The sequence below is a fragment of the Camellia sinensis genome, chromosome 13, assembly GCF_055761805.1.
Source record: "Camellia sinensis isolate YWXY chromosome 13, ASM5576180v1, whole genome shotgun sequence".
Lineage (NCBI taxonomy): Eukaryota > Viridiplantae > Streptophyta > Magnoliopsida > Ericales > Theaceae > Camellia > Camellia sinensis.
In genome coordinates this window covers 20,648,971-20,676,736 of record NC_138973.1, presented here as the reverse complement: position 1 = coordinate 20,676,736, position 27,766 = coordinate 20,648,971, and the positions used below count along the sequence as shown (strand labels likewise).

Genomic DNA, 27,766 nt, shown 5'->3' with positions numbered 1-27,766 from the left:
AACCTTTTTTGAATCCATTAACAAGAACAAACATATTTGGGCTAACAATTTTAATCCTTGTAAAATTGGGCTGGCCCAGTCTCAGAAAAAGGGGTCTTGTGAGAGGATAATCCATGTATGAGAGGATAACAGAGGACACGGTTGAGAGAGAGAGAGAGAGAGAGAGAGAGAGAAAATGGCGGGGATTCAAGTAGGGGCTTGCTCATCGGCACCATTGTCCCCTTCACTAGGACCTTCTCTCTCATTGTCTTCTTCTTCTTCTTCTTCTTCTCGTCTCCATCTTCCTGTGTCTCCTGATTATAGCGCTTCTCGAAGACTCGCTCTCTTTCACCTCACCACTGGTACATATTCAATCCCTAATTTTTCCTTTCACTCTGTACATTATTATTATTGTTATTATACAGTGTGCTTATTATGTCTATGCATATATACATACAACACAACACAACGCAACGAATCTTTGTGCGATATTGAGATTGGATAATATGGAAAATGAAAAATTGGAGTGATCTAATTTGGCTGTTTTTAGTTTGGAAACAAATTAAAAACTTGAATTTAGCCAAATCAACCGCTTAGTTTTATATATTAAGCTTTCAAATGTGGCATAAATTCATGTACGGGCGAGCCTATTGACTTGTTTATTTGGAGTCCAATACCAATTTAGTAGAGTGGCACGTGGCTATTTATTTGTCTTACCATTGAGTGGTCAGCATTAAAACACTCTACATTAAATAAATAACTTTCTTTTTCACCCTAGATGAACCCATTTTTCAGTCACTCCTGTTGTTTTTGGCTAAGCAGAAACTTGACATAGATAGATAGATATATAGATAGATGCCGACAAGACAAGCGATTTGTTAAGAAACAGAAACAGAAACAGACTATCCTTGGTGTTGGTTGGTAGGTTGATTTTGTTTTGATGACTTCTTTGATCTCTCATTTGTTTCAAACAAATTTCTGGCCCTTTCTCTATTAGGAGATCCAACACTTTAATGACTTGTCAAATCAAATCATATTGGTAAACCAAGATTTGGCCTATCATGAATACTTAGATGCTTCTCAAATTTTAGCTTCATGATTGTGAGTTGTTTCTCCACATATATAAATTTTTGAAGGATGAAAAGATGAGGAAAAGAAAATCACAGATTTGGGTTTGTATTTTAAAAAAAGAAAAAGAAAAAGAAAAAGAAAAAGAAAGATGAGGCCTCGTTTGGGAACAGGCTAATTTAGTAACTTTTTGGCTATTTGGCTAAAAAGGTAGGTAAAAAAAACTTGTATGTTTGGGATGACTTTTTGGCTAATTACGAAAAGATGTGCAAAAAGTAGAGAGAAAAGAGAATCTTTGACTTTTTGGTATGGGTTGTTGGCTTTTTGGCTAATTTAGTAACTTTTTGGCTAATTGGCTAAAATAGCCTCTTGCCAAACGAGGCCTCAGTGAAATTTCAAAAAGTTAATGGACTGAGGTTTTGCTGCCAGCCAAAAAAAAAATTGAGGTTGAAACCTGAAAGGATGCATTTAGACTCAAAATTAGATCTTTTTAATATGTTAAAATCCTATCCAATGGATGGATTGAGCCGCCACGTGTTGCACTATTAGATAAGATTGGAGGATCCTCTTATTCAAGTAGAGTTGGAGAGGAGCCGGACTCATTTATTTGTCTTTCCCCCCCTTAATTTAGAAATCTTTGTCAAGAGTGTTTGTTGTAGTTATTGGGCAGAAATATCTTAAATAAGCTTAAAAAAGTGATTATATTCTGCTGGAGAGGGTACTTTTAGCTTTTGTTATTTTACTAGGAATTTTCAGTTTTAAAAAATTTACACCAAACATGCCTTAAAAATGTGTATATACTTATGCATAATAGAGTCCGGGCCTTGACTTAATGGTGAGGTTGCTCTATTGTAACTTGAGGGTCACTTGTTCAAACTACAGAAACAGACTCCTTGCATATGGAGCCAAGGTTGCGTACATGTGGCTCTCCCTGACCTTTTATAATTTACGCATAATACATACATGTACACTTTTATATAGAAACACACATGCACTGAGAGACCAAAGTATTGGTGTTGGGAAATGTGGGAGAGGAAATGAAATCATAAAAGTTTGGATTAGGGCCCCAAGGGAGACAGAATGTTCAGTCAAATGAGCTTAATGGAACCATGTAAATTAACTTAGTTGGTTTTCACTTTCCTTTCGTGAAGTCGATTTTTTCTTCTTCTTCTTTTTTTTTTCTTTTCTCTCGACTTAGGGTTTTGTTCTCTACTTCTTCACTCAAACAAAGCCACTCTTTAGTAATATTTCACAGAAAATTAATCTTTTTGGTCCCAGTATTTACTTGGGGGAACCTTGGTCAGCCCTAATTTTATACAATTTGTTGATTAAGCAAACTTGAAGAGAGCCATGAATGGGAAACCTAATTGTTAATGCTATAGTGTGGTATCATTCCAAAGTCATGTGCCTCCAATTTTTACCAGCAGCGTGTTTTTCTGGTTAAATCTGAATGTCAAGGGGATTGCCAATGGGAAGGTTCCTACTACTCTATTGCTTATCTCTTTTCTTCCTCGGAAATGGTGCTTTGTTGCTGCTCCTATTTTTTAGAGGTGTGTTGCTTTCAATAGCTTTGACACTAGTTCCTTTTTTTGGCCTTTTAACTTTCGAATTAAAAATTTTTTAGAGCCAAAGATTCACTTTAAAAAGAATCCAATCTTCTCCAAATGTTTTTACTACTATAGTTTTCTTTTCTTTTTAATTGGTGATCCAGCTATCCCTCTGTCACCGTTATTTGATGTAAAAGCTTCTACATTGCTAAGATCCGAGGGGACCATTATAGAGGCCAGTACAGCAGCAAATATGGCACAACCAAGTACATTTGTCACGGAGGAGAATGCATTCAAGTGGGTCAAAAATGACAAGAGAAGAATGCTTCATGTTGTTTATCGTGTTGGGGATTTGGATAAGACAATAAAGTACGTATATTTTGATAGAGTGTATACTGCTTCACTGGGTTGCTGTTTCACAATCCCCCTGAAACATAAATCATAGTTCATACTGGGTGCTGATATAATTATGGTGATTACAGATTTTATACTGAGTGCTTGGGTATGAAGCTGTTGAGAAAACGTGACATACCGGAGGAGAGATATTCAAATGCTTTTCTTGGATATGGACCTGAAGATTCCCATTTTACTGTTGAACTTACTTACAGTAAGCCATCTAATTAGTCAACGTCTTTGCCATACATGCTGGAAGTTTGAATGGTCAAATTCACTTCTTTTAAATGCCCATGTGTGCCCAGTCTCTTAATGAAATCTATAACACACTCCATAATATGCTGATTTCTTATTGGTTTTTGGGATTTAATAACACATGCAGATTATGGAATGGACAAGTATGACATTGGAACTGGTTTTGGACATTTTGGTATTGCAGTCGAAGATGTAAGTTCATTGTAGTTGAAAGGAGATTAGCTTTCTTTGGTCATAATCGCATCAAGTCTTTACTGCATGACATGTTCCATTCTCATATTTGCAATCTAAAGCAATCTAAAAAGGATAAGTTTTCCGAAGCCGTCAGCTGGACAGGCCGTGTAATGCTGCAGGTGGGGTTTCCAACTTATCAGTGTAACTAACAAAAGTGGCGTCTCTTGTTTCCACCACCAACATGTTCTTTTTGTAATAGGATTTTCATATTTGAAATTTAATTATGTTTCAGTGATCTCCTGTGCTCTTACACCTTTTGGAGTGTACTTTAGTTATCTGCCTGCATTGATAATGTATGCTTTAGACACTGAGTTTTACATATTTTCACTGTCTACGTACCTGTATACTTGTTTAGGTTGCAAAAACAGTGGATCTTGTAAAAGCCAAGGGGGGCAAAGTTACAAGGGACCCTGGTCCTGTTAAAGGTGGCAATACCGTTATTGCCTTCGTTAAAGATCCAGATGGTTATACCTTTGAGCTTTTGGAGAGGGGGCCTACACCGGAGCCTCTATGTCAAGTAATGCTGCGAGTGGGAGACCTTGACCGTGCAATAAATTTCTATAAGAAGGTTTGTAGTTGTTTTCTCTGTAATTAAACTACTGAAATTTAAACAGTTTTTACTGAATGTTTTGCTTTCATATACATCAATTGGTTGAAGTTCTGAATCTTTATCTTACTTGAATTAAAGGCCTATGGCATGGAGCTTCTTAGGAAAAGAGATAACCCAGAATACAAGGTGAGTTCTTACTAATACGTCGGTCACTAATTACTCTGTTTTGGGGGTAACCATCCTCAATGTGAGCAGTTTTGCTATGACAAACTTTTTATGCTTTTAATTTTTCCTCTTTTTTTTTTAGTTGTTTATATAGAATTGCCCTGTATGCTCTGCACATATTCCTCGGGTTTATGTTTGGCTTTGCTTATGTTCCAGTATACAATAGCCATGATGGGCTATGGTCCTGAAGATAAAAATGCAGTGGTGGAATTGACATATAACTATGGGGTCAGAGAATATGACAAAGGAAATGCTTATGCACAGGTGAACTTTCTACCCTTATCCTAATCATTATTCACAGTTAAGAGGTTGAGAAGCATTTGCAAAAATTCACGTCAACCATTCATATGATTGTGAAATTTCTTTTGATACTTTTTCAAGCTTACTCTATGTCATTAGTCTAACAATGCTGGTTCATTGTATTGTTCTAGATTGCAATAGGCACCAATGATGTCTACAAGACTGCAGAAGCAATTCAACTGTGTGGAGGGAAAATAATCCTGGAACCTGGGCCTTTGCCAGGCATCAACACCAAGATTACAGCCTGCTTGGACCCTGATGGTTGGAAATCGGTAAGGTTTTGAACTGCTAATTCTGAGCTTCGTGACTATTTTTATGATCTCAGCTCTCACACACATTCTCGCAAGTCAAGAAAATTCACTTTTTATTTTGAATATTTTTATTTATTTATTTTTACTGTCATTTGTTTTCCATGTAAATTATTAAATGCAAGAAATCTTACCATTTATTTCAAGATTTTAAGATAAGCATCTTACTATCTTTTACTTTCACGAGGTTAGAAACCTACTTATTGTCCACTTGACATGTTTGTTGAAAAATAACCAACAAACACTTCAATCTTTTTTCTCAATAAACTTAATTGGATGAGTTTGCAAAGCAAGTTTACCAACTGTTATATCTCTATATAAGCTGTCCCCCCCCCCCCCCCCCAAAAAAAATAAATAAATAAATAAATAAATATCTCTATATGAGCTAATGCTTCTAAGGTTTAACTTTTAATTTTGTGCTTGGACATTTTTTCAGATGAGGTTATTTGCACTTAGTGTTGTGAGCAGGGAATGGTTTGAGGGCTTTTGTTCAGCTTATGTAGTCAGACTACATTTCCTCATAATTTTAATTTTTTTCTTCTTTCTTTTCTGCAGGTCTTTGTTGATAATGTTGATTTTCTCAAGGAATTAGAGTAACTAAAGTATCATTATAGCTGTCTCACTTTTTGACTGAATTCGTGGAGAAATTCATAACAATTTTGTCTATTGAAATCTCGCCTTCTGTCAGATCAATTTTTTGAAAAGTGTGTTTGATGCCATTCTGTAGATGTAATATAATCACTCTGGAACAGCTGAAATTAGTGGTTTTCTTTTTTCCTTTCACTAATACCAGTTTTTGAAGTATGAGGTACACATTCCATGTTAATTTCGTTTGGAAAGATCAGAATCTAGATTTATGCCAGTTTAGAAGTTGGCTCTATCCTTCTTATCTCGAAATCATATAATGTTGGCTCGGCAATTCAACATATACTGGATCCCCTCGACCCACAATTGTTTGTCAGCTTTATTTCTGCACTCAAATTCAATTATCCTGTCACCAGTTTTTATCCCAAAATAAGCCCTCTGCTCATTGCTGTCCTCCCACTCTCTTCCGGTCCATGCTGGGATGTCACAAAAGACTCCAGAGACTATACCTGCAGGCACAGCATCGCTTGATTCAGATAATGTCAACTACACATGGTAAAATAGATGTCTTGTGACAGTATAGAGGGTTTTTCTTACACTTCTTTTTCTTTGTGAATGTTCCCGCCATGTGCTTGCTTTTCATTTTAGCTACCACCTGTTTTCCATCCCAACTTAATTCAGTATTGACTCTGGGCAGAAAATGATGAATTCATGCATGCACATATACACAATAATTTATCTAGTCTATCTTCTGTGTTTTACCTGCCAATTTGAATTTATGTTGATAGAAACTTGCTTCCAGTGGAGAGCTCCTGCAACAAAACTTGCTGTTAGAATTTACCAATTTACTCCTCCACCTACCATCTCCACTAGCACCCACTTCACCTACCACCTCCACTACACTACACCTACTACCACCTTCTCTTCTATATATAGGAGTTGTAATACATAACACAATATCAATCAATAATATACATCAATTTATTTAACATGGTATCAGAGCAAGGTTAAGAACCTATTCATTCTGCTTCACCGGCGGGCGGCAGCTTCGCCTTGGCTGCCCGCCGGACCTCTACACATACCCAGACTGTAACTTCTCTTACCTCTCTCTTACCTCTCTGTTCTGTCCATTCAAAGCTCAGAAGCGCCGGAAAACCCATCCGGAATACCACCGCAGCCCCTTCCACGACCAGTAGGTGATCCTTCTCCTTCATAATCAAATTCAGTCCATGCCTTGACCTGGTCAGCTGGTAGAGGCGGCTGGTACCCGACAGAAGATGTATCCAACAATCCTCCTCTTGATTAACTCCACAATAGTTACAGTTTTGTTGATAGCTCTACCCATCGCCTTGAATACAATCTCGGTTGAACTTTTTTCCTGAAGCAGACTCATAGCATAAGTGATATAGCTTCTCATCCTCCCCTGGCTCGTAATACATACGTGTGTGTTTTGAATATTTTGATCGCATATACCTTCATCATCCTCTTCATTTTTGATCCATCTTTCTTGGGTGATTTTTTTAATCATCATCATCAGTAGTTGGGTTGGGTTGTGTCCGTCAAAGAAAGCTCTACTTCAATGAATTCAAATGCCCCGTCTTCAAGCTCCGGAGGAGGCGCTGCTGCTGCTGCTGGATCAACTGATTCTTCAGCACCCAGACGAAATTCCAAGCGACCCAAATATTCGAAGTTTACTCAACAGGAACTTCCTGCTTGCAAACCAATTCTTACACCAAGATGGGTGATTTCAGCATTCATGCTTAAGCCATTGCCCCACATGGGCATGCCTCTCACTGCCCACTTTCTGAATATAATATCACCCACTCTCTTTATTTCGGGTGACACACACAGATGTTTCCAGGAGAGCGGTGGACAGCTCTGCAAATGTTCATTAAAAAAAAAAACAAAAAAAAACAAAAAAAAAAAAACAAACAAACAAACAAACAAATGCACTCATCACACGCATGCACATGGCAGACACTTTTTTATTTTTATTTTTTATTCTTCAAACAACCCCTTTCTTTTCTTTTCTTTATTCTCCACTCACAAAACATTATCATCACCCACGTTACTCCACTTTCCTTTTTCTTCTTTTATTTTATTTATTTATTTATTTATTTTATTTTTAAAAAAAAAAAACAAAAAAAAAAAAACAAAGAGGAAGAAGACGAACTGCACACCAAACTCATTTTATTCATATCAGGGGCTCAACCCCGATCACAATTTTACATAAAAAAAAAAAAAAAAAAAAAAAACCACATCCACAGGCAGGATTTTCTTCTCTACTCTGCCGCCGGTCTTTTCTTCTTGCCTCCGTCTTGGCCAGCCCTTGCCGGTGTTGCCTCCGGATTTCCCACGCCACCGAGCACATTTACTCCCTGCTCCTCCACTGCCGCATATGGCGGCCCTCCAAATCGGAACATCACGGTGGCCTTCCGCTTCAGCTCCTTGTTTTCTGCCCTTAGCACGCTTATCTCTGCTCGCGCATCCTTATACATGCGTTGGAGCAGAGCCAGCTGGGAGTTTAAATACTGCACCTCATTTGTCCTGCTCTGCAGCCGGTTCGACAAATTTGTGACCGCCGTCATGCTTTCCACACATGCCTTCAAAGTATACTGATTGGCCTCCACATCCGACTGCACTGCCATTCTTTGCTCCACAGACCGCATCGGAAAGTTCAACGGAGTAAACTCTGGGGCGCTTGGTTGAGGTTCCAGTGCCACCGCACCAGTTGTCTCTCTTGTTGACTCGTTGAGGTCGGGAAAGAGGGTGAGCAGTCCACGGGAAGACGAGGACGAGGCCATTTTTCTGGGCAACAGAGTGTTACAGACTATCTCTCTCAGCAAAACGAAGAAGAGTTTTTTTTTCAGAGTTTTTTTTCGCAGTTTTTCTCTGCCTCAGTCTCAGCCTCAGCCTCCATCTTATAGCCGAGGCAGCCACGCGCATCGCGCGCCTCTTGCCACCAGCCGACAAACGGGCACGCAAGCCAAGGCGCCCACGTGCCTCGCCATCATGTCCGGCACACCTTTTGATGAATTGGGCACGCCTTTTGATGGCACGCCTTTTGAAAAATTGGGCACACCTTTTGAGGGTGCAACTTTTACAACGGTCCGACAAGACCCCATAAACTGTCCCGACATTTGATTCCGGTTAGCATTTTCAACGGTCCGACATGACCCCATAAACTGTCTTCTATATCGGTCTGACACCGCCATCCAGTGTCCTCTACACCGTTATGACACCACCATACAGTGTCCTCTACAACGTTATGACACCCCCATACAGTGTCCTCTACAACGTTATGACACCACCATACAGTGTCCTCTACCCCGTTATGACACCACCATACAGTGTCCTCTACACCGTTATGACACCACCATACAGTGTCCTCTACCACGTTATGACACCACCCTACAGTGTCCTCTACCACGTTATGACACCACCATCCAGTGTCCTCTACCACGTTATGACACCACCTTTCAGTGTCTTCACCAACGGTCTGACACGACCATACAGTGTCTCCTATCTTTGTTTTTTATTTTATTTTTATGTATTTTCTTGTTTTGTTCCTCTCTCCAAACTCAAGTTGGTTAGTTTCTATCCTCCTTGAGTTTGCGGGGGGCTGTTAGAATTTACCAATTTACTCCTCCACCTACCATCTCCACTAGCACCCACTTCACCTACCACCTCCACTACACTACACCTACTACCACCTTCTCTTCTATATATAGGAGTTGTAATACATAACACAATATCAATCAATAATATACATCAATTTATTTAACACTTGCTTAACGGTGAGTGCCATGTAATCCTATATAAGTGTTAGCAGGTTATAAATATAAATGCTGGTCTGTTGTGTGATTCTTTATTTCCTAATTACTTTTTTTTTTTTCCTTTTGCAGCAAATTACCTTTCCTGGTGCGTTTAAGAAGCTCGCCCCCTTTAGAAACAAAGTTCAATGCTATTGAGACATTTGCTTCTTCAACCTGTTCGTCAGTCAGGGATATACTTGTAGCTCCATACCCCTTTTCCAGCCTTGCCTTCAGTGTGGCAGCCCCTCTCAAGGCTGCATTAGTTATCGGTAAAACTTAAAATTCTATATCAATATTAGGAAATAATTCAGAAATGGATTATTTAGAATTCTTCAATTGATTTGGCCTGCTTTAGGTTGTTTAGAGGTTTTCCATGAAAGAAAATATGGGTATTTAGAGTTGGGAGTGATACCTGTAGCTGCTCCAGCAGTTAGGGCCATGATATCGCCGTTATTCCTTGCATTGATCGCAGAACCAACAACTGCCAAGATCTGGTCATGCTCAGCTCCCATTTCCTCTGCAATCTCAATACAATGCGATGCTACCAGAGCAGCTGCAGATGCCATTGCAGTAGATGTTTTGGAAGGTGCCTTATGTCGGGCAGTTGGCTTTTCAGGGGACGTCACTGACGAGGCTGCAAGAGCTGCCACGGCAGCAGCAACACCAGCCACAGACACAGCTGCGTGAAGTTGAGCATTGTGGGTTCTAAGCTCCTGCTTCTTCCTCTCCTTCTGATCTTTCAGCCATCTTCCCACTTTTCTTCCCCTCATGATGTTCCTGTATAGCTGAAGAACAACAATAAGAGTGTTCAGTGTGATGATGACAATGATTGTGATGGTGGTGAGTTTTAGATGAAAAAGATACCCCATTTTTTAGCAGCTGCTGACTAGTGAGGAAATCTGGGTTGAGAGCTTGATGGAGTAGGAACAATTCCTGCACAGGGTAACTGTTGTTAGTACTAATCAAAGGTATCATAAGTAATTTGATTTTCCTTTATTTTTGATTTTCTCAACAATTCCTAGACCAAAGATTAACTTAAAAAAGTAAATGAATTTTTAAAAGCATGATTAAGTAGATTTGATTCGTTTTTGCACACGTGTGTTCTCAAATGAAATTAATTATGAATCTAGTATGTCTCAACTAGGTCTTTTCAGTGATTTAGCCTGATGATTAGCAGAAGTAATATTTCTAAGAGTTGGATATGTAAACCTTTTAATTAATTTGTTGCTAATTAAGCATGCCATGAGAAAAGTGAAGTTTTGTGTGCAAGCATGTTTAATATTTTTCCAATAGCAGGACATGAATAATGTTTTCGCATTTGCCATTCGGACTTGATCCTACAATTACAACTCTAAGGAAAGGAAGCAGCATCCAAAAGAAAAAAAATTTAATGTAGTAGTTGGAAAAAAAATTTAAATAAAAAATTAAGATGGCTTTATTAGAGTAATTTGAGTATGAAAAATTGTGCGACACAATTGCCTTTGGGACATTATTTCAGGTTGAGATTAAGATAAAAAAATTGTCTCGAAAATAGGTGAAAATATTAAAAATGTATTGATTTTAATAAAAAAAATATATATATATATTGAATTTGGTAAAAAATGTTTCGTAATCTTTAATTTTTTAATATTTTCCTTGTTCTCTAAGACTCTGTTTGGTTGGGAAATTTAAAAAAAAAATTGGAAAGGGAAAGAAAATGTAATCAAAAGACAAAATGTATATGGAAATACCTTAGTGTCATCACTTCCTCTTGGAGATGTTGGAGGGCTATCTGCACTTGGTAAAGGTTGAAGTTGCTGTAATACATACATATGGAAAATTACATGAAGTTCACATTATATGACTTACCCATTCAAGAAAAAAATAAAAATAAAAATATAGACCTTTTATTTGTCTTTCTTTCTTGGACTATATTGAGTTTGACTCTATGAGAAACAAAAATTTTATTACTAAAAAAAAAAAAAAAGAAAAGAAAAGAAGAAGAAGAAGACCAGTTTTAACTACATGTATGTATGATTCAGGGAATAATGAAAAAGACAGCCATGGAATAATCTTACAGGTTCCTTTGGAGCTGTGGAGATTAGGAGGTGTGGTTGATCATCAACAGCACCAACAGAACTCACAGGTGGTGGTGGTGGTGGTGGTGACTTCTCTGCTGGATGATGATGATTAGAGACCAATCGTATACAAGTATGAGAAAGAGCTTTAGAGAGTTCCATGGCTGACAGACTCCATGACCTAGCCAGGAACTCCATCGACTCCGTCGGCGTTTCTGGCGGTGGACATGTCGCCGCCGCAGGAAGCCAGCTCACTTGAACCTCTTCCTCTGCTATGTTTTCAAGCCTATTCATGTTTGTAATTGATTTGATTGGAATCTTGATAATCTTGTTGCCTTTGTGTATATGTTAATCTTTCTTACTTCACTCTTTGTTCACTCTTCTAGTTAGAAAGATGAACAGGAACATGAGATTAATTGCCACCTCTCTCTCTCTCTCTCTCTCTCTCATGCAAGTTGGTAAGCAAGAAGAAGTTGATCATGGTGAAGCAGAGTAAGATGAGTGTGGTATAATTTTACATATGGGTGTGTTGTGTGAGGTACCCTAGCTAGTTTGTTTTTGTGATAGAACTTGAAAGGGAAAGGGGCAGTGGAACTATATATTTATACTAGATTTTGGATTGCATATACAATTAATTGATTTGCTTTTAGAGTAAAGGGGTGCTATATGTATCAATTATTATTGATCTTACTCATTAATTAAATTATAAATATAAAAAAAATTAAATTATGTCAAATCATTAATTGGTACACTAGTTAGTATATTAATTGATATATATAACATTATTCTTAGAGTAATGTTAGAGATTTTAAAAATTTTACTAAACATTTTATATAGGTGTGAGATTCACACAATGTGAGTTCTATGTAGATCTTATATTCATGAGACATTTAATAAAAATTTTAAAATTTGAAACATTTTTATTAGTTTTATAATATCAATTTCTTTCACTCAGTATGATTAGAAAATTAATAAATATAATTGTTTGGGTGAATATATTTTTTAATTTTTTCTTTCGCATTTTCTTATTTGATATAACAAAAAACACCCCACCATTGTTGTTGATGACACCATCTTTATCTTGCCGCCACTCCTTCCACTATTACAATCGTGGCCGCCACCACCATCATCACTTAAACAATCATTAATATACATTAGTTTTTTAGGTAAGTTAATTGATAAAATTCACTTTCATTAAGTTAGCTTACACACTTAGTTACAAATAAATAAAAATTAAAAAAATTTACTTAACTTTTCTTTTGTTTTTTTTTTATTTTAAAGTTAATATATTTGTTAATATACCAAACATTTTTAATCACAAAACACGATTTTATGTTAAATTAACAGAAGGATTGATATTATATGTTTACCCATTCTAGTAAAGCAACAATTATGCGAGTCATATGTGGAGTTTTAGCAAAATAAAACAAAATAAAGCATTACATAGCTACATTTTTATGTTTTACATTCCTTTAAAATATAAGATAGGTATGTATCCTAAGCTACTTGAGGGTCCGTTTGGGAAGAATTAAAGTGGGTTTTTTTTGGTTATTTTAACTATAAAAGATAAAATAGCCTATTTTAGTCATAAAAAATAAAGCATCACATCCCACTCATAATCATTACACTATTCTCTCACAAAAAAAGTTAAAAAAACTAAAAAGTCAAAAAATTATTTCCAAACTAAACTTTTTAGTCCAAATTAAAATAATCAAAAAAATCAAAAAATTAAAAAGTCAACCCACTTCTCAAATGGGGCTGAAAGGTCCCAATTAAAGTTGAATAAACTTTTGTCGCCAACTCATCAATGTTTGCATTGTTTTGTCTCATCTTTTTGTGCTTTAAAGATTGTTTTTAATGGTGCGGCGGATTTCATGATGACTAGGGTTTCCTTTTGTCACCATTACCATTACCCCACTGTTTAAAGCAAGATAGAGGGCCCTCATGCATTTGTAATGTTATATATTTAAAATAGTATATTCATGAATTAAAATTATTTTAAGTTTGATTTATATTACACTAATTTTGAATTTATAATATTTATTTTATTCTGAAATAAATTTTATGAATCTAATAATAATATAACATAATTTAGAATAAATTATAAATACATCCCTTGAGGCTTGCTTAAAATACGAATTGTTCCCTGTGGTTTGAAAAATTACAAATACCTCCCTGTCAGAATTTTTTATTTAATAGGATTAATTGAAAAAGTGAAATTTCTAACTGTTCACCTATATAATAATAAAATTATCTGAATTATTAATTGAAATAAAATTTTAACATTATTAAAAGCTATTAATTAACTTGATAATTTATTAATAAAAGAATCTATTTGTTATGAAATTAGAAATCGTAAGGACATAATGTAATTTCTGCAATCACAAAAAATAATTTATAATTTAAGTAAATCTCAAGAGATGTTTTTGTAATTTATCCTATAATTTACTAGTGTGAGATTGTAATCAAAACTATACCCAAGAATTTGTCTAGCGGTGATATATGTATCTAATAAATTTGTAATGTTATATATTTAAAAGGAATATTTACACAAGTCTTAAGTTATGAATTTATATTTTATTAAATTTTAATTAAGATTTTTTTGAAACAGTGATTGGTTATGGTTACGAACATAATGATTTGATATTTATTTTGATTTTCAAAATTTTAAAACATCAACTTTTAAATTGAAAAAACTAAAAAAAAAATAATAAAGTGCAAAAAAAAAAAAAAAAAAAAAAAAACTAATCAGTGTTTTGATTTTAGTTTTTCGGAAATTAAGTTTTTTGTTTTTAGTAAACATTTTTTTAATTTTAAGCAATTTTTTTACTTTTTAAATGTACTTTACTTAGATATATCTAAATAGTAAAATATTTGTGAAAAAATATTTTAAAAAATTAATAAATACACAAAAATACAAAAAATATACTAAATTTTCATATATCTTTTTGTATTTTTGGTATTTAGTGAATCTTTTAAAGAATTTTTCACAAATATTATACTTTTTAAGTATATTTATATTAGGTATGTCTAAAAATAAAAAAATACTTAAAATATTAAAAAAAATCCATAAAAACAAAAAATACAAAAAATAAAAAAGTAAAATTTTTTAAAAAGTGAATTCTGAAAAATGAAGCCAAACAGAGTGAGATAACTTTTTTTTTTTGAAAAAAAAAAAATTTGAATTATTGTTTTATGCAAAACTAAAAATTTTGTGTCTATAAAAGAAAATGATGAAGGAACATTGACATGCAAAACTGAAAAAAAAAATTTAAAAATAAAAAAAGATAATGTTTTCAGTTTTAAAATTCAAAAAAAAAATTTGATAATGTTTTCGATTATATTGAATAGTTGAATCAAACAAATAAGTACAAAGGTAAAAACGTTTAATCTCATACTCTATTTTTTTTATCAGTTAATGAAACAATTATCTAGAATATTACTATATAAAATTGATAATTTTCTTAATTTTAAAAATAAAAAAAATTAATAATATTATCAATTTTACTAATATAACTTATTAATTCAAAATTTTTTGAATATAACCTGAACTATTATAATATTTATGAATAAAATTTTTAAATAATTAATTCTATTTAAAATTGTATAATTATGAATCAAAATTATTTTAAATATGATATGGATTCTACGAATTTTAAATTTGTAACATTTATTTTATTTTTGAAATCTAATAATAATATAATATAATATAATTTACTAGTGCGAATTGTAATCAAAACTATACCCAGGAATCAGTCTAGTGGTGGAGTCTCCTATGACTGACTGCAGCTAACTTCTTTGGTCTACTTTTTTTGTCGTTATTCTCAAACATTTCTGTGAGTTGTCAAGTTTTATGACTTGACTTGACTTGACCCAATCTACTTCTAAAATGGTTCAAATCAAGTAAATAAAGGGACTGTTTGGAAGTGAAATTTTAGCCCAATTTAGATTAAAATTTAATAAATTAAAATAGTTAATAAGGTAAAATGAAATATTAAATTTATAATTATTTTATTTTTCTTATAAATATTATATTCAATTACAAAAATTTAAATTATTTTTCAAAACATAAAAATTTTAGTCTACTAAAATAATTAAAAATTAAAATAACATATTAAAATAGCAATTTCTCAAACACCCACAAAGAAAGAGAATTTTACTCGTTTATAAAAGGATAAATTACAAATACATTTCTTGAAGTTTGTTTAAAGTATAGATTGTCTTTTATGATTTGAAAAATTATAAATAACTCCTTATAAATATTTTTTATTTAACAGAATTAACTAAAAAAATGAAATTCATAATTACTCTCCTATACAATAATAAAATTATTTAAATTATTAATTGAAATATATTTCTAACATTATTAAAAACTGTTAATTAGAATTAAAAACCTCAGGGGTGGAACGTAATTTCTAAAATCATAGGAGACGATTCGTATTTTCATCAAATTTCATGAGGCGTATTTGTAATTTACCTTTCATAAAATGGTATATTATGAAGTTGAATGAATTTTAAATTTATCATGTTACAAGTGTACATGTAAGTAATACTAATGAATAATGGGAAAAAAAATTGTGTATGTTTTTTTTGTTTTTTGTTTTTTTTTTTTTTGTTACAGGAAAATCCTTCCTACCTTCCCGCAGGTCCAAGACATCACCAGGGTCCTGTTAGCCGTTCCGAGCGAGGAGACTATAACCTGGAAATTTACCCCGACCTCCCAAGACAAGCTCTGCTTAAGTCAGGACTTGCACAGCGAGGGAGTATTAAATCCACACCACATCAAGTGCTGATTAGACAACTTAAGATCTAACTCCTACCCTCCCGAGGGTCCAAGACATCACCAGGGTCCTGTTAGCCGTTCCGAGCGAGGAGACTATAACCTGGGAATTTACCCCGACCTCCCAAGACAAACTCTACTTAAGTCAAGACTCGCACAGTGGGAGAGTATTGAACCCACACCACATCAAATACTGATTAGACAACTTAAGATCCAACTTCCTAATCAACTGTACTTCGCCCAGAAGATTGACTCAGGAGGAAGAGAATTGAACCTGTGACCTTGGGGTTTAAATCCCAAGTCTTAACCACAATCCCACCCACCTGGGTTGTGTATTGAACATATGTAGTCAGCTTTGTGATAAAAACGGGCAATATATCCACTGGCAGTGTAGTAGAAATTAGGAAAATATCTAATCAATATGAAAGAGAAAAAAATTATTTATATTTTTATAATAATGCAATTTATTATGTATATGTTGTAAATTCTCTATGTGCATGATGTAAATTTTTTGTGTGTCAAAATTACATCATAAAAAATTTCATCTCTAATGTAATAATTTTTTACCGTTACACTTATTTACAATTTCTCCTAAAAATTAAGTCCAAAACTAGACATTCTAGTTGATCACATCTGGGCATGAAAAAATATGCAAATATGCCATGCTTTCCCAAACTAATTCATAAATGAATAATGTTTGGTGGCCCGAAAAATTTTGCCTCGAATGCCCCGTCGTTTCAGCCATTCAATTTTTTTTTTTTTTTCTTCTTCCTCAGTCTGATACGCAGTGAGGGAGGAGAGAAAGAGAAAGAGAAAAATTGGGAGAGGGAGAGGCCGTCGCCGTCGCCGTCGCCGATAGCCGATCGCCGCGCCTCCGCCTTCGCCGCCTCGCTGCTCTGCTCTGATCGTCGCCGTCGCTGCTCTGATCGTCGCCTCCGCCCCTCGTCGGCTCTGCCCCGCTCGTCGCCTCCGCCAATCGTGTCGTCTCCGCCGCCTCCTCCTCCATTTTTTAGGCCCCCTCCATTCCTTCCTCCCCTCCCCCTCCCCCTCCTTCCCTTCTTCGTCTTCCTCCTTTCTCCTGCTAAAAAGAAAAAAAAAAAAAATTAGAGAAATTTTTTTTGAGCTATTCGAGCCGCTGCCTATTCGGGCTCTGTAGCACTACTGTTCATAAATTTACCAATAATGAGTGACTGCAATTGGTTTTAAAAAGGTAATTTTTTTAGGGCAAATTACAAACACCCCCTTGAGGTTTGATGAAAATACAGATTCCCCCCTGAGGTTTGAGAAATTACATCCCACCCCCTGAGGTTTATATTTCCATAACAAGTTGCCCCCTGAGGTTTTTATTTTCATACAGATTCCCCCCTAATTTCTCCTAATTTGTTATGAAAATTTGACCGTCATGGGGCAATTTGTAATTTCTCAAACCTCAAGGGGGAATCTGTATTTTTACCAAACCTCGAGGGGTATTTGTAATTTGTCCCTTTTTTTATTAGTAGCTCACCTAGGCAATGAACTATCTCTCCCGCTCACTCTCGCGCGCGCGAGCGCATGTACTAAAAGTGGAAACTTACGCCCAATTTGAGGAAGGAGATTTGTAACTTCAAGGCAGTGTGGAAGTCACCAAAGCGAATCTCCTGATTATTTTGTTTAAGTCTATTAATTATAATCATGATATGACCCTTAGTGGTGCAAAACGATGCACCAATCTTTCCAAGTGTCCCCACATCCCACATTCTACATCCACCGTATGGAGTTTGGGATTCAGTTAATTTTTTAAAATTTAAAGATTTTTTTTTAAAAGATTATGTCAATTTTTTTTTTTATTTGTTTAGGTTTGTTTAGCTTAAAAAAATTTAAAATAAATTATTAATAAATTCTAATAGTTAAATTTAATTCTTATTAAATTTTTTTGAAAACAAAATCTCAATAAAATTGTCTCTGAAAATAATTTTTTATGACGATTTTTTTATATATGTCGCTAAATATTAACAATTAGTAATTTTTTTATCATAATTTTTATAAATTGTAACTAAACTTATAATTAGTATTTTTTTTTGACAAATTTTCAAACTATCGCTAAAAATTAAAAATTAGTACTTTTTGTGATGATTTTTTAAAATTATCACTGAAATTTATATTTATTAATAGTTTTTAATAGTGTTTAATGAAAATTATCATTAATTATCATAAGATCTATTGGATAATAAATTCACCTGTTAGGACTAATACTTAAGTCTCCCAAAAATTTTAAAAGTACAAGAATAATTTTTAAAAAAAAAATCACTGAAGAATTTTTTTTGTCATTAGTTATTTATTTTTATTTTTTTTGAATTTTTCTAGACAAGTAGAATTTGCAAGAGTAAATTAAAAATAAATAAAAAAACACTAAAAAAGAAAAAATTGGTGAAAAGTCCACTCTAATAATTGTCTAAGACAATAGGTTTAGTATATATTTTTTGTTGGTGATAAGTTTATTTTTTGTAAAATAATTTGATGAGAAGTCTTGAAGGATATTTTGTTTCTAATTTTACCCCTTGACTTTTTTTTTATATGTTTACTTTTTTGTACTTGTTGACTTTTGTTCACTATATGTTGAAATTATTTTTATCTATTAAAATTTCTATCTGTTCAATTTTTTTTATTTGTTGAAATTTTTTAAATATTTTTTTCTTTCTGTTGAAATATTAAACTAAACAAAATCTTATCTGTTGAGCCAAACAAAACCACTATCTATTGCAATACCAAGCCAAAGCAAATCATATATTGCCTATAGCAATCTGTTTCATTATCATCATCAACAACAAAAACAAAAACAAAAACAAATTTCATATATTTTTATCTTTTGCAATACCATATCAAATCAAAACCTATTTTGTATATAGCAATTTGTTTCATCATCATCGCCGTCACTGTCATCATAGACAACAACAACAACAAAAACAACAACAACCACTTCAAGTTTACTACTACACTTTTCCACCACAGTAGCTCCATTAAGAGCTCATGAAAATAAAATGTTTCTTTGTAGAAAAATCAATTTGGTGGTTGATTGACATCATACACTTTTTTAGATTACATTAATTGATATAATTGTTAAAACCATAACGCTAAGACTAAAAGTTTGAAAAGCCCGGTTCTTTTTTTTTGGGGGGGGGGTTGAAAAGCCTGTTATCGATAATTGATATAATAAGTTGAACTTTTCTTCATACATAGATGGTTAGGGCCGGTCCTGGGGTGAGGCGACTAAGGCAATCGTCTCAGGCCCTCAATTTTGAATAAAATTTAGGGTATCCAATTAAGAGAGTGTATCATATTGTATTATTTCATAATTACTTCAATACTAGCTCAATTCATTTATTATCATGTTATCGTATGGTATTATTTTGATTTGTGTCCGATTGATATTTAATGTGAAAACTTTCACTTTTAGTTAAAATTAACTTAGCAAGTGTATGGAGAGATTAAAATTTTTCCCATAAGTTGTGATGATACAGTTACTACACAACGGGTCCCAGGTGGAATGGGTCGGACTAATCCACGCTTCTTCAACCGGTAACTGAGTGTTCAAGCCCACCAGAGAACCTGCACACAAGTTCAACAGGGGAACAGGGAGTCCCCCAGCGAATCATCCGACGAGCAATTTAGAGAGAGAGAAGTGTAATGTAGAGATATGAATTGGAGATAGAAAAATTTAACCTTCTTCTTGTCTTCAACGTCTGCTTATATCCTCTGGTAATCATTTCGCCGTCCCTTCTGACCTGCCACCTTGGCCAAAAGTCTATGTTGTAGCTTACCTTGTTCAAGGTGAGAGGGTGTTGTTTCGACGGAGAGGTGTTGTCGTAATAAGTGCTGTGATGGACTACATTAATGACGATGTGCAGTGGCAATAACTTTGCAGATCTTTGTCTGCTGATGTGGCTTATCCTTTACATGCCACATGTCTGAATATCATTGGTTCTTTGTGCCATGTTGGCTTCCAACTGTTCAGGATCTTATTAGTTGGGTTATGTGTTGGACTTGGGTTGTTCATAGTGGTCTATGACCTTTGTGGGCCTAACCACGTCAGTAGTCCCCCATTCCCAAGTGTAGCTTTAGCCCAACGAAGGGAATACTAATGGAGAAGATAAGGAGGACCGACCGCGAAGGGTGGTCGAGTGGAAGGGCCGACTATGAAAAGGACCGACCGCGAAGGGTGGTCGAGTGGGAGGGCCGACCATGAGGAGGACCGACCGCAAAAGGTGGCCGAGTGGATGGGCCGATAATGAGGAGAACCGACCGCGTAGGGTGGCCGAGTGGGAGGGCCGACCATGAGGAGGACCGACCGTGAAGGTTGAGGTGGGGGGCACGGGGCTCAAGAGGCGGCATGTCACGTGATGACTTGAAGTGGAAAAGACAGCTATGGGGGGCGACAGTGAATCGTGATCGTATACATGGCAGCATCTCGTGGAGGGGAGAGGGCCGACCATGAGGAGGACCGACCACAAAGGGTGGCCGAGTGGATGGGCCGATAATGAGGAGAACCGACTGCGCAGGGTGGCCGAGTGGGAGGGCCGACCATGAGGAGGACCGACCGTGAAGGTTGAGGTGGGGGGGCGCGAGGCTCAAGAGGCGGCATGTCGCGTGATGACTTGAAGTGGAAAAGACAGCTAAGGGGGGGTGGCAGTGAATCGTGATCGTACACGTGGCAGCATCTCGTTGGGGGGGAGATTAGGCGTTGGGCCAGAAATGAAACGATAAGTCATGATGGGTGTTGAAAAGACAGTTTTTGCAGATGTTTTGAAAAGTTTTCAAACTAGCAAAAATTAATTGTGACCCTTGGAATACGGGCAAACCTTGGGCTTTTGGTATTATTCGATTTACCTACTTCTTTGCAAAAAATCAAAACATTTCAAGTGTTAACTCCTTTGTTGCTGACGATACACCTCTATGACATTTTTTGAATTTCCTTGCGCCCGCATCCGAAGCTATTCGCAGACACATCACAGAGATGGCCCAAGAAGAAATTGGAATCGCCAGGGTTGATCCACTTGGGGATGACGATGCGGTGGAGTTAGCAGAGCAGTACAAGGCGGAGAGGCAAATAGAGAGGGTAGGAGAGCCAACGGTACGATCTCATTTTTCCACCATGATGGCGGCCCCAATGCCGATAAGCCAGGTGGAGCCAGATCATTGGCATACAAAGGCTGATAAGTCGATCATTACCGCGAAAGAGTTGGAGGGGATGCGGGAGAAATACCAGATTCCCGCAGAGGTAGAGTTGAAGCTGCCGGAATTAAAAGAGAGGGCGTCTGATGCTCGACCGGAGGAGTTCGCCCTGTACGAGGAGGCGCTGAAGGAAGGGTTAAGATTGCCCCTCCCCCGGATAGTGGTGGATGTATTGAACTGGTTGGAGGTAGCCCCAGGCCAGCTAATGCCCAACGCGTAGAAGATCTTGCTGGCTTGTGCGAGTACGTGGCCGAAGGCGAACGAGGGGCTGAAATGACAGTGGACGAGTTTTTTGTGTGCTACAAGGCGTCAGGGCAGCAGGAGACTTGGGTTACCCTGCAGGCAACAACAGGGAAGGGGTTGGTGGCGGGGCTGCCATCATCGATCAAAGGGTGGAGGCCGCGGTGGTTCTATGTGTCCGCCAATGGAGGGGTTGGGGTGCGTACAGTTTGGAAAGTGCCCACCAAGTTGATGGAGCCAAGACTAGGGGCAACAGCGGAGCAGAGGGTGAAGAGGGTGAATGAATGGTGGGAGAAGGAAGGGGCCAAGTGGGACGAGCTTGTTCAGCCGTCAGCCTTGTTTGTGGCAGGGTTGGGTCCTGAACCGAACAGTGGAGACCTCGACCGGGCAGAATTAGAGGCGAGAAGGAAGGCACAAGAGGCGGAGGATAAGACCATCCTCGCTCAAGCCAGTAAGTTCAAGGAGGCGCAAGAAGACCGATCGCAGAAGCCGATTGCGTGGGAGAGGATCCGACCGCGCCCAAAATTGCTGGAGGAAAAAGACTTAGGTAAATCTGAGCCACGACCGCCCCCGATTGATCCTTTGAAGCAAAGGGCCAAGGAGATGGGCAGTGCGGGGAATAAGAAAAGAAAGGTGGGGATGAGTGAAGGGGAGCCTACCTTGAAGATGAGGAAGGAGATGACGGCAGAGAAGACCCCTATGGCCTAGGAGGCAGATGAGGAGGAAGTGAGGGAGGTCCCAAGAGGGGTGGTTGCCTCAGGAATGGTGGAGGTCGCCTCAGAGGTCGTGAAGGTCGTCCCCGTAGTGGTGTCGATCGCCCAAGAAGTTCAAGTAGAGGGTGGGGCAACTGGCCCTGAGCCAAGGGTAGAGGAACAGCCCCAGAGGGGTCCTGCACCCCAAGGAGGGGGGCCAGGCTGACGACTGCTATCTACCACGCCCACACGGTGTCTGGGCGTCTGGAGGGAGAAAAAGGCTCAGCCAAGGCAGTTGCAGATCGCCTTGTAGGGATAGTGGATGATGCAACCGTTCGCTCGGTGGCCAGGTTCAATGAGGCTGAGCTGCTAAGGGGGTTATGCTCTGCCCAAATGGAGGTAACCACCTTAGCTGGGGCTCTGCTAAGAAAGGCGGCGGCTGCAAAGGTTAAGTCGGATGAGGCCAAGGCTCAACTTGCAAACTTCACAAGGGAGAGTGTAGGGTGGAAGAAGGCTGCGTAAAGCGCGTGCTCCAGAGGTTAGCAGGAAGCTGAAAGAGCTAAAAAGATGTAAGTGTTGGCCATTGTTCACCGCAATGTTGCCGACTGAGCCCAAGCCAAGCTGATCGAGGTCAAGTTGGAGCTAGAAGACGAACGCCGCCAGGTTGTGTCGCTCGAGTTCCAGCTGGCTGGCAAGCAGAAGAAGTTGTGGGAGGCTCAAAGGGCCTACGCGGTCGCCATTGAGCGGCATTAAGAGGCTATGACTAGCAATGAGGAACTGCGCGCCTAGCAAATCAAAGAAAAGTGCATTTATTACGATGTGCAGTGGCAATAACTTTGCAGATCTTTGTCTGCTGATGTGGCTTGTCCTTTACCTGCCACATGTCTGAATATCATTGGTTCTTCGTGCCACGTTGGCTTCCAACTGTTCAGGATCTTATCAGTTGGGTTATGTGTTGGGCTCTAAGTGATGGGCTTGGGTTGTTCATAGTGGGCTATGACCTTTGTGGGCCTAACCACGTCAAGTTGAATTTTATAAAAATTTATTTCTACTAAATGAAATTATTCATAGAATGTTTGATTTTAATTCAATTGCATTTTTCTAATTAAAAAAAATTGTACCTTATTACTATATTTTTTTACTAGATTGACTTTAAAATAGGTAACCAAAAAAAATATCTTAAATGAAAAAAAGATATTAGCCTTAATTATTATTTTACATATTTTTTTTATTCAGTTAGATGGAGTTAAATAAAAGATTAAAAAATTATCATGGCTTCCCTTAGTGAACATTAAAATATATAACTAATAATTCATATTATTGAGTCGTGTCATACTTGGATTCATGTTGAAAAATAGTCAACCTTAACTTGCTAATTTTATATATTGCTTGAGTTGTGTAAAAAATTCACATCCTTACCCCTAATTAATTTTTGTTCTTATAGCATTGGTAAGCTAAAAAATAAAAATTCGATTCAACTAATTGAAATTCAACTATTATATATATATACTAGTGTATGCCCGTGCCTGAAGGTACGGTGCAATTAATAATGAGATTAAAATATAAATCAAAATAAAATTATTAAGACATAATGTTAAGATTTTCCTTTTCAAAGGTAGTGGACAGCCACAGAGCGAAAGTGACGATGAGTCCCTTAGTTCAACACCCATTTCAAAAACTTTTTCAAATTTTCTTAAGTTTTGTGAGTAAATTTTAATATCTACTATAATGCTATTATATGTATTAAAAATTTAGCTCATTAAATTTATTTAAATTTTTATTAAAAAATTAAATGTTAGTATTTTATGATGAAATGTCTTCAAATTATTCTAATATCAAAGTTAATATTTTTTATTAAAATTATTAATTTTATTGAATTTATATTAAAAATAATACATGATATAGCGGTTTCGTTTGATTTTTTAAATTATTTTTTGATTTTTTTGAAAAAATAGAAATTAATTTGACAAAAATAACACTACAACAAAAAACACATTTGGTGGCCCAAAAATTTGTCGCCAAAAGTACAAATTCCGTTGCCAAAAGAATCGGCGACAAAAATACAACTTGTTGCCAAAGGCTTGTCACTAAAAGTATTGGCGACGAAATCAAAAATTGTCACCGTAGGTAGACATTTAGCAACAAGCAAAATTGTCGCCAAAAATCATATATTTTGTCGCTATAAAATTACAATTTGTTGCTAAAAAGTTAAAATTTGGATAGGCTATGTAGTTTTAGCGACAAATAAATGCATCGCCAAAAGTACTATTTAACGACAAAACTAATTTGGTCGCTAAAAATCACGTTTTTAGCGACAAGTAAATTTTGGTTACTAAAAGTTCTTGGAATAACTACTAACTTTTAGCGACAAAAACAATATGTTATCGCCAAATATATTAACAGCGACCAAAATACCACCTGTCACTAAAGATTCAGTACACAAATTTTGATTTTAATAATTTTCCTGTTCAAAATAATCCAAAACACCTGTTTTCCTGTACACAATATATATACAAATGTAATGTAAATAATAATACACATGTGCAAGACATTCATACTAATTCAAAATTAATAGCTATGAAAAATCCCAATAAACATAATTACAATTCTCTGGCAATCTAAAACATGCATACCAAAGTACTTACAAACTACGAACATCAAACCCATAAATACTTTACCAAATCCTATGTCAAAACATTTTCAAAATTACAACCAAATATTTTGATGTTAAACATCTAACCAACAAGTCATTTACTAAAATCCTATGTCAAAATATTTGCAAAAACACAACACCAAATATTTTGAGACTAAACATTTAATCCATAAATCATTTACCAAAATCCTATGTCAAAATATTTCCAATAACACAAAATCAAATCTTCTGATGCAGCCCAAACTATTTTCCACCATTGCCAATCTATCACATGAAAAGAGAAAAAACAATATTAGATTGACAAAAAAAAAAAAAAAAACCTCGATATGAACTTCACAATTTTGATTTTAATTTTGTAATGGGACGTCCAATCGGGTGTTGTTTGCTCATACAACTCTATTTAGGCTTGAACAAGCTACCCGGGCCAAGTTTCAGTGGTTTCAGTGGTCATTTTACAATTTTGGCCCCCGAACGGGCCTTTTAAATATTGTGTTTTACATTTTTTCTTCTAATTTTCTAATTGAAAATCCAATCGAGGTCCCGTTTGTTTCTACAAGTCTATTTAGGTTTGAACAAGCTGTCCGTGCCAAGTTTTGGTGGTTTCGGTTGTCATTTCGCAATTTCAGCTCCTGAACGAGCCTTTTAAGTCTTGTGTATTACAATTTCCTTCTAATTTTCTAACCGGAGATCCAATAGAGGTCCCGTTTGTTCCTACAAGTCTATTTAGGCTTGAAAAGGCTGCCTGTGCCAAGTTTTGGTGGTTTCGGTGGTCATTTTGAAATTTTGGCCCCCGAACGGGCCTTTTAAGTCTTGTGTTTTACAATTTTCTTTCTAATTTTTTAATCGAAAATCCAATCACGGTCCCGTTTGTTCCTACAAGTCTATTTAGGCTTGAACAAGCTGTCCGTGCCAAGTTTCGGTGGTTTCGGTGGTCATTTCGCAGTTTCAGCCCCCGAATGGGCCTTTTAAGTCTTGTGTTTTACAATTTTCCTTTTAATTTTCTAACCGGAGATCCAATTGAGGTCCCGTTTGTTCCAAGAAGTCTACTTAGGCTTGAACAAGCTATCCGTGCCAAGTTTCGGTGGTTTCGGTTGTCATTTCAAAATTTTCGCCCCCGAACGGGCCTTTTAAGTCTTGTGTTTTACATTTTTCCTTTTAATTTTTTAACTGGAAATCCAATCGAGGTCTCGTTTGTTCCTACAAGTCTATTTAGGCTTGAAAAATCCGTCCATGCCAAGTTTTGGTGGTTCCGGTGGTCATTTCGCAATTTCGGCTCCCGAACGGGCCTTTTAAGTCTTGTGTTTTACAATATTCCTTCTAATTTTCTAGCCAGAGATTCAATCGAGGTCCCATTTGTTCCTACAAGTCTATTTCGGCTTGAACAAGCTGTCTGTGCCAAGTTTCGATGGTTTCAGTGATCATTTCGCAATTTCGGCCCCCGAACGGGCCTTTTAAGTCTTGTATTTTACAATTTTTCTTCTAATTTTCTAATCGAAGATCCAATTCCCTCCCCGTTCTATTATTGGGATAGGGCCTACAAGGGTAGAATCATGAAATTCAGATTATGTTCCTGTGTGTACTTCTCTATGATGAGTATGTTTATGTATTTTAATTATTTGTTTAATGAAAGTTGAAGTTTTTATAATTATTGTAATACATTTTTTTAATTTAACATTTAATTTAAAGATGCTGCATGTACACATGATCACATTGTATAGTATAAGGAACTATAAGTCAAATTATATGGTGGTCTTCCACAAAGGAAAACAACTTCGTTTTGACTGGCAGTTGTCATTGCTATGCGGGGCAACCTGTGCAGCTGTCATTGGTATTAATAAAATTGGGACAGAAGTGGGGAAAGTGAGGTGGGAGAAACAAATCCCATTCCCTCCCCGTTCTATTATTGGGATAGGGGATATAAGGTTGAGACAGGAGCAGAGCAGGACAAATTGACATTCCTAATCTATATCGCAACTAGGGAGACTCATAGTATGATAGAAAGAGTTTAATACCAAAAAAAAAAAAGTGTTTTGAGTGAAGCCCTCTATGATTGACTAGCAAATAATTGGGAGCCTGCATATGTTTTAGGACACAAAATGCCATCTGCATAGTATAGAAAATACAGCCATTCACCTAATCTATGTGGATCATGATTGGAATAGATTCTGCATAAGGAAACATGTAAAATTTAATAGACAGAAAAGTGAGTAGAAGTGACTTTGGTCCAAAAAGCAAAAGAAGATTATTTAAATTGAGAATCTGCAAACAGAACAAGCTAGAGAAAGTGAGAAACTGATATAATCATACAAGTATTACCAAGGTTCATTTGGACCTAGCTAGCAAAATAATTAAGCAACTGAATCAAAAGGTTATTAGTCTGAACAAAAAGTCTTTAGGCAAGGTTCCAGGCTAAGATATGGTAGTCTGTAACCAATCAAAGAAATCTGTAAATTAAATGTATTAAGAATATTGCTAAGATATTGAATATTTAAAATAACAAACAAGACAAACTATAATGCATTCCCTCAATCAGCTGTTTGCTTTACCCTTGCAAAGATCATCCTTGTCAGAAACACACACACAGATTTTCGACTCACGGATGATAATAAAAACCAACATATATGTATATACATATATTTGTTTTATAGCAACAAAAACAACCTAAAAATACAAGAAACCATACCAAACACCATTACACAAGGAAAAATAGTTCAGGAGTTCCGTACGTATATAAATCATGTCAACAGAAATGGTCTCAAAAAAAGTTCACCTACACATTCAAACTGAATTAGGGCAATAGATGACCAACTTGAACACAACTACAGGAAGGTAGGTATAAGTAAGATCACTAGGTAATGGAGGAAACTAACCACTGTG

General features: G+C 36.2%; 2 protein-coding genes and 1 long non-coding RNA gene across 7 annotated transcripts; 2 read left to right on the top strand and 1 right to left on the bottom strand.

Moving 5' to 3' along the window:
* The first annotated feature begins 113 nt into the window (after positions 1–113).
* LOC114321808 (putative lactoylglutathione lyase, chloroplastic) lies at positions 114–5,685 on the top strand. Of its 5 annotated transcripts, none has more exons than XM_028269042.2 (10): positions 114–341; positions 2,506–2,597; positions 2,759–2,963; positions 3,077–3,201; positions 3,370–3,434; positions 3,832–4,044; positions 4,165–4,212; positions 4,408–4,515; positions 4,683–4,823; positions 5,415–5,685. In XM_028269042.2, exons 2-10 carry the CDS (start codon positions 2,516–2,518, stop codon positions 5,454–5,456), a joined length of 1,029 nt encoding a protein of 342 aa, XP_028124843.2. In that variant the 5' UTR covers positions 114–341; positions 2,506–2,515; the 3' UTR covers positions 5,457–5,685. The 5 variants fall into 5 exon arrangements, with proteins under 5 accessions (XP_028124843.2, XP_082757824.1, XP_028124841.2 ...); XM_082901698.1 differs by having other exon boundaries at positions 116–341; positions 2,472–2,597; XM_082901699.1 differs by having other exon boundaries at positions 140–341; positions 2,475–2,597.
* LOC114321807 (phosphoinositide binding protein) lies at positions 5,618–11,610 on the bottom strand. Its single transcript, XM_028269038.2, has 8 exons — positions 11,317–11,610; positions 10,990–11,055; positions 10,124–10,192; positions 9,672–10,044; positions 9,358–9,513; positions 6,207–6,256; positions 6,042–6,099; positions 5,618–5,953 (listed from the first exon to the last, which is right to left on the bottom strand). Exons 1-8 carry the CDS (start codon positions 11,608–11,610, stop codon positions 5,757–5,759), a joined length of 1,263 nt encoding a protein of 420 aa, XP_028124839.2. The 3' UTR covers positions 5,618–5,756.
* LOC114321810 (uncharacterized) lies at positions 9,391–11,679 on the top strand. Its single transcript, XR_003650410.2, has 3 exons — positions 9,391–9,528; positions 9,615–10,227; positions 11,281–11,679. It is a non-coding gene; the product is annotated as an uncharacterized LOC114321810 (long non-coding RNA).
* The last annotated feature ends 16,087 nt before the right edge of the window (positions 11,680–27,766 follow it).

Excerpts from the sequence above, each read along its gene's own strand:
- LOC114321808 (XM_028269040.2), top strand. The coding sequence starts at position 176 with ATGGCGGGGATTCAAGTAGGGGCTTGCTCATCGGCACCATTGTCCCCT. Across the intron at positions 342-2,758 it reads TCTCTTTCACCTCACCACTG|CTATCCCTCTGTCACCGTTA; the intron begins GTACATATTCAA and ends TTGGTGATCCAG. Across the intron at positions 4,516-4,682 it reads AAGGAAATGCTTATGCACAG|ATTGCAATAGGCACCAATGA; the intron begins GTGAACTTTCTA and ends GTATTGTTCTAG.
- LOC114321807 (XM_028269038.2), bottom strand. The coding sequence starts at position 11,610 with ATGAATAGGCTTGAAAACATAGCAGAGGAAGAGGTTCAAGTGAGCTGG. Across the intron at positions 11,056-11,316 it reads CCACAGCTCCAAAGGAACCT|CAACTTCAACCTTTACCAAG; the intron begins GTAAGATTATTC and ends TATGTATTACAG. Across the intron at positions 9,514-9,671 it reads AACTGCTGGAGCAGCTACAG|CCTTGAGAGGGGCTGCCACA; the intron begins GTATCACTCCCA and ends TAACTAATGCAG.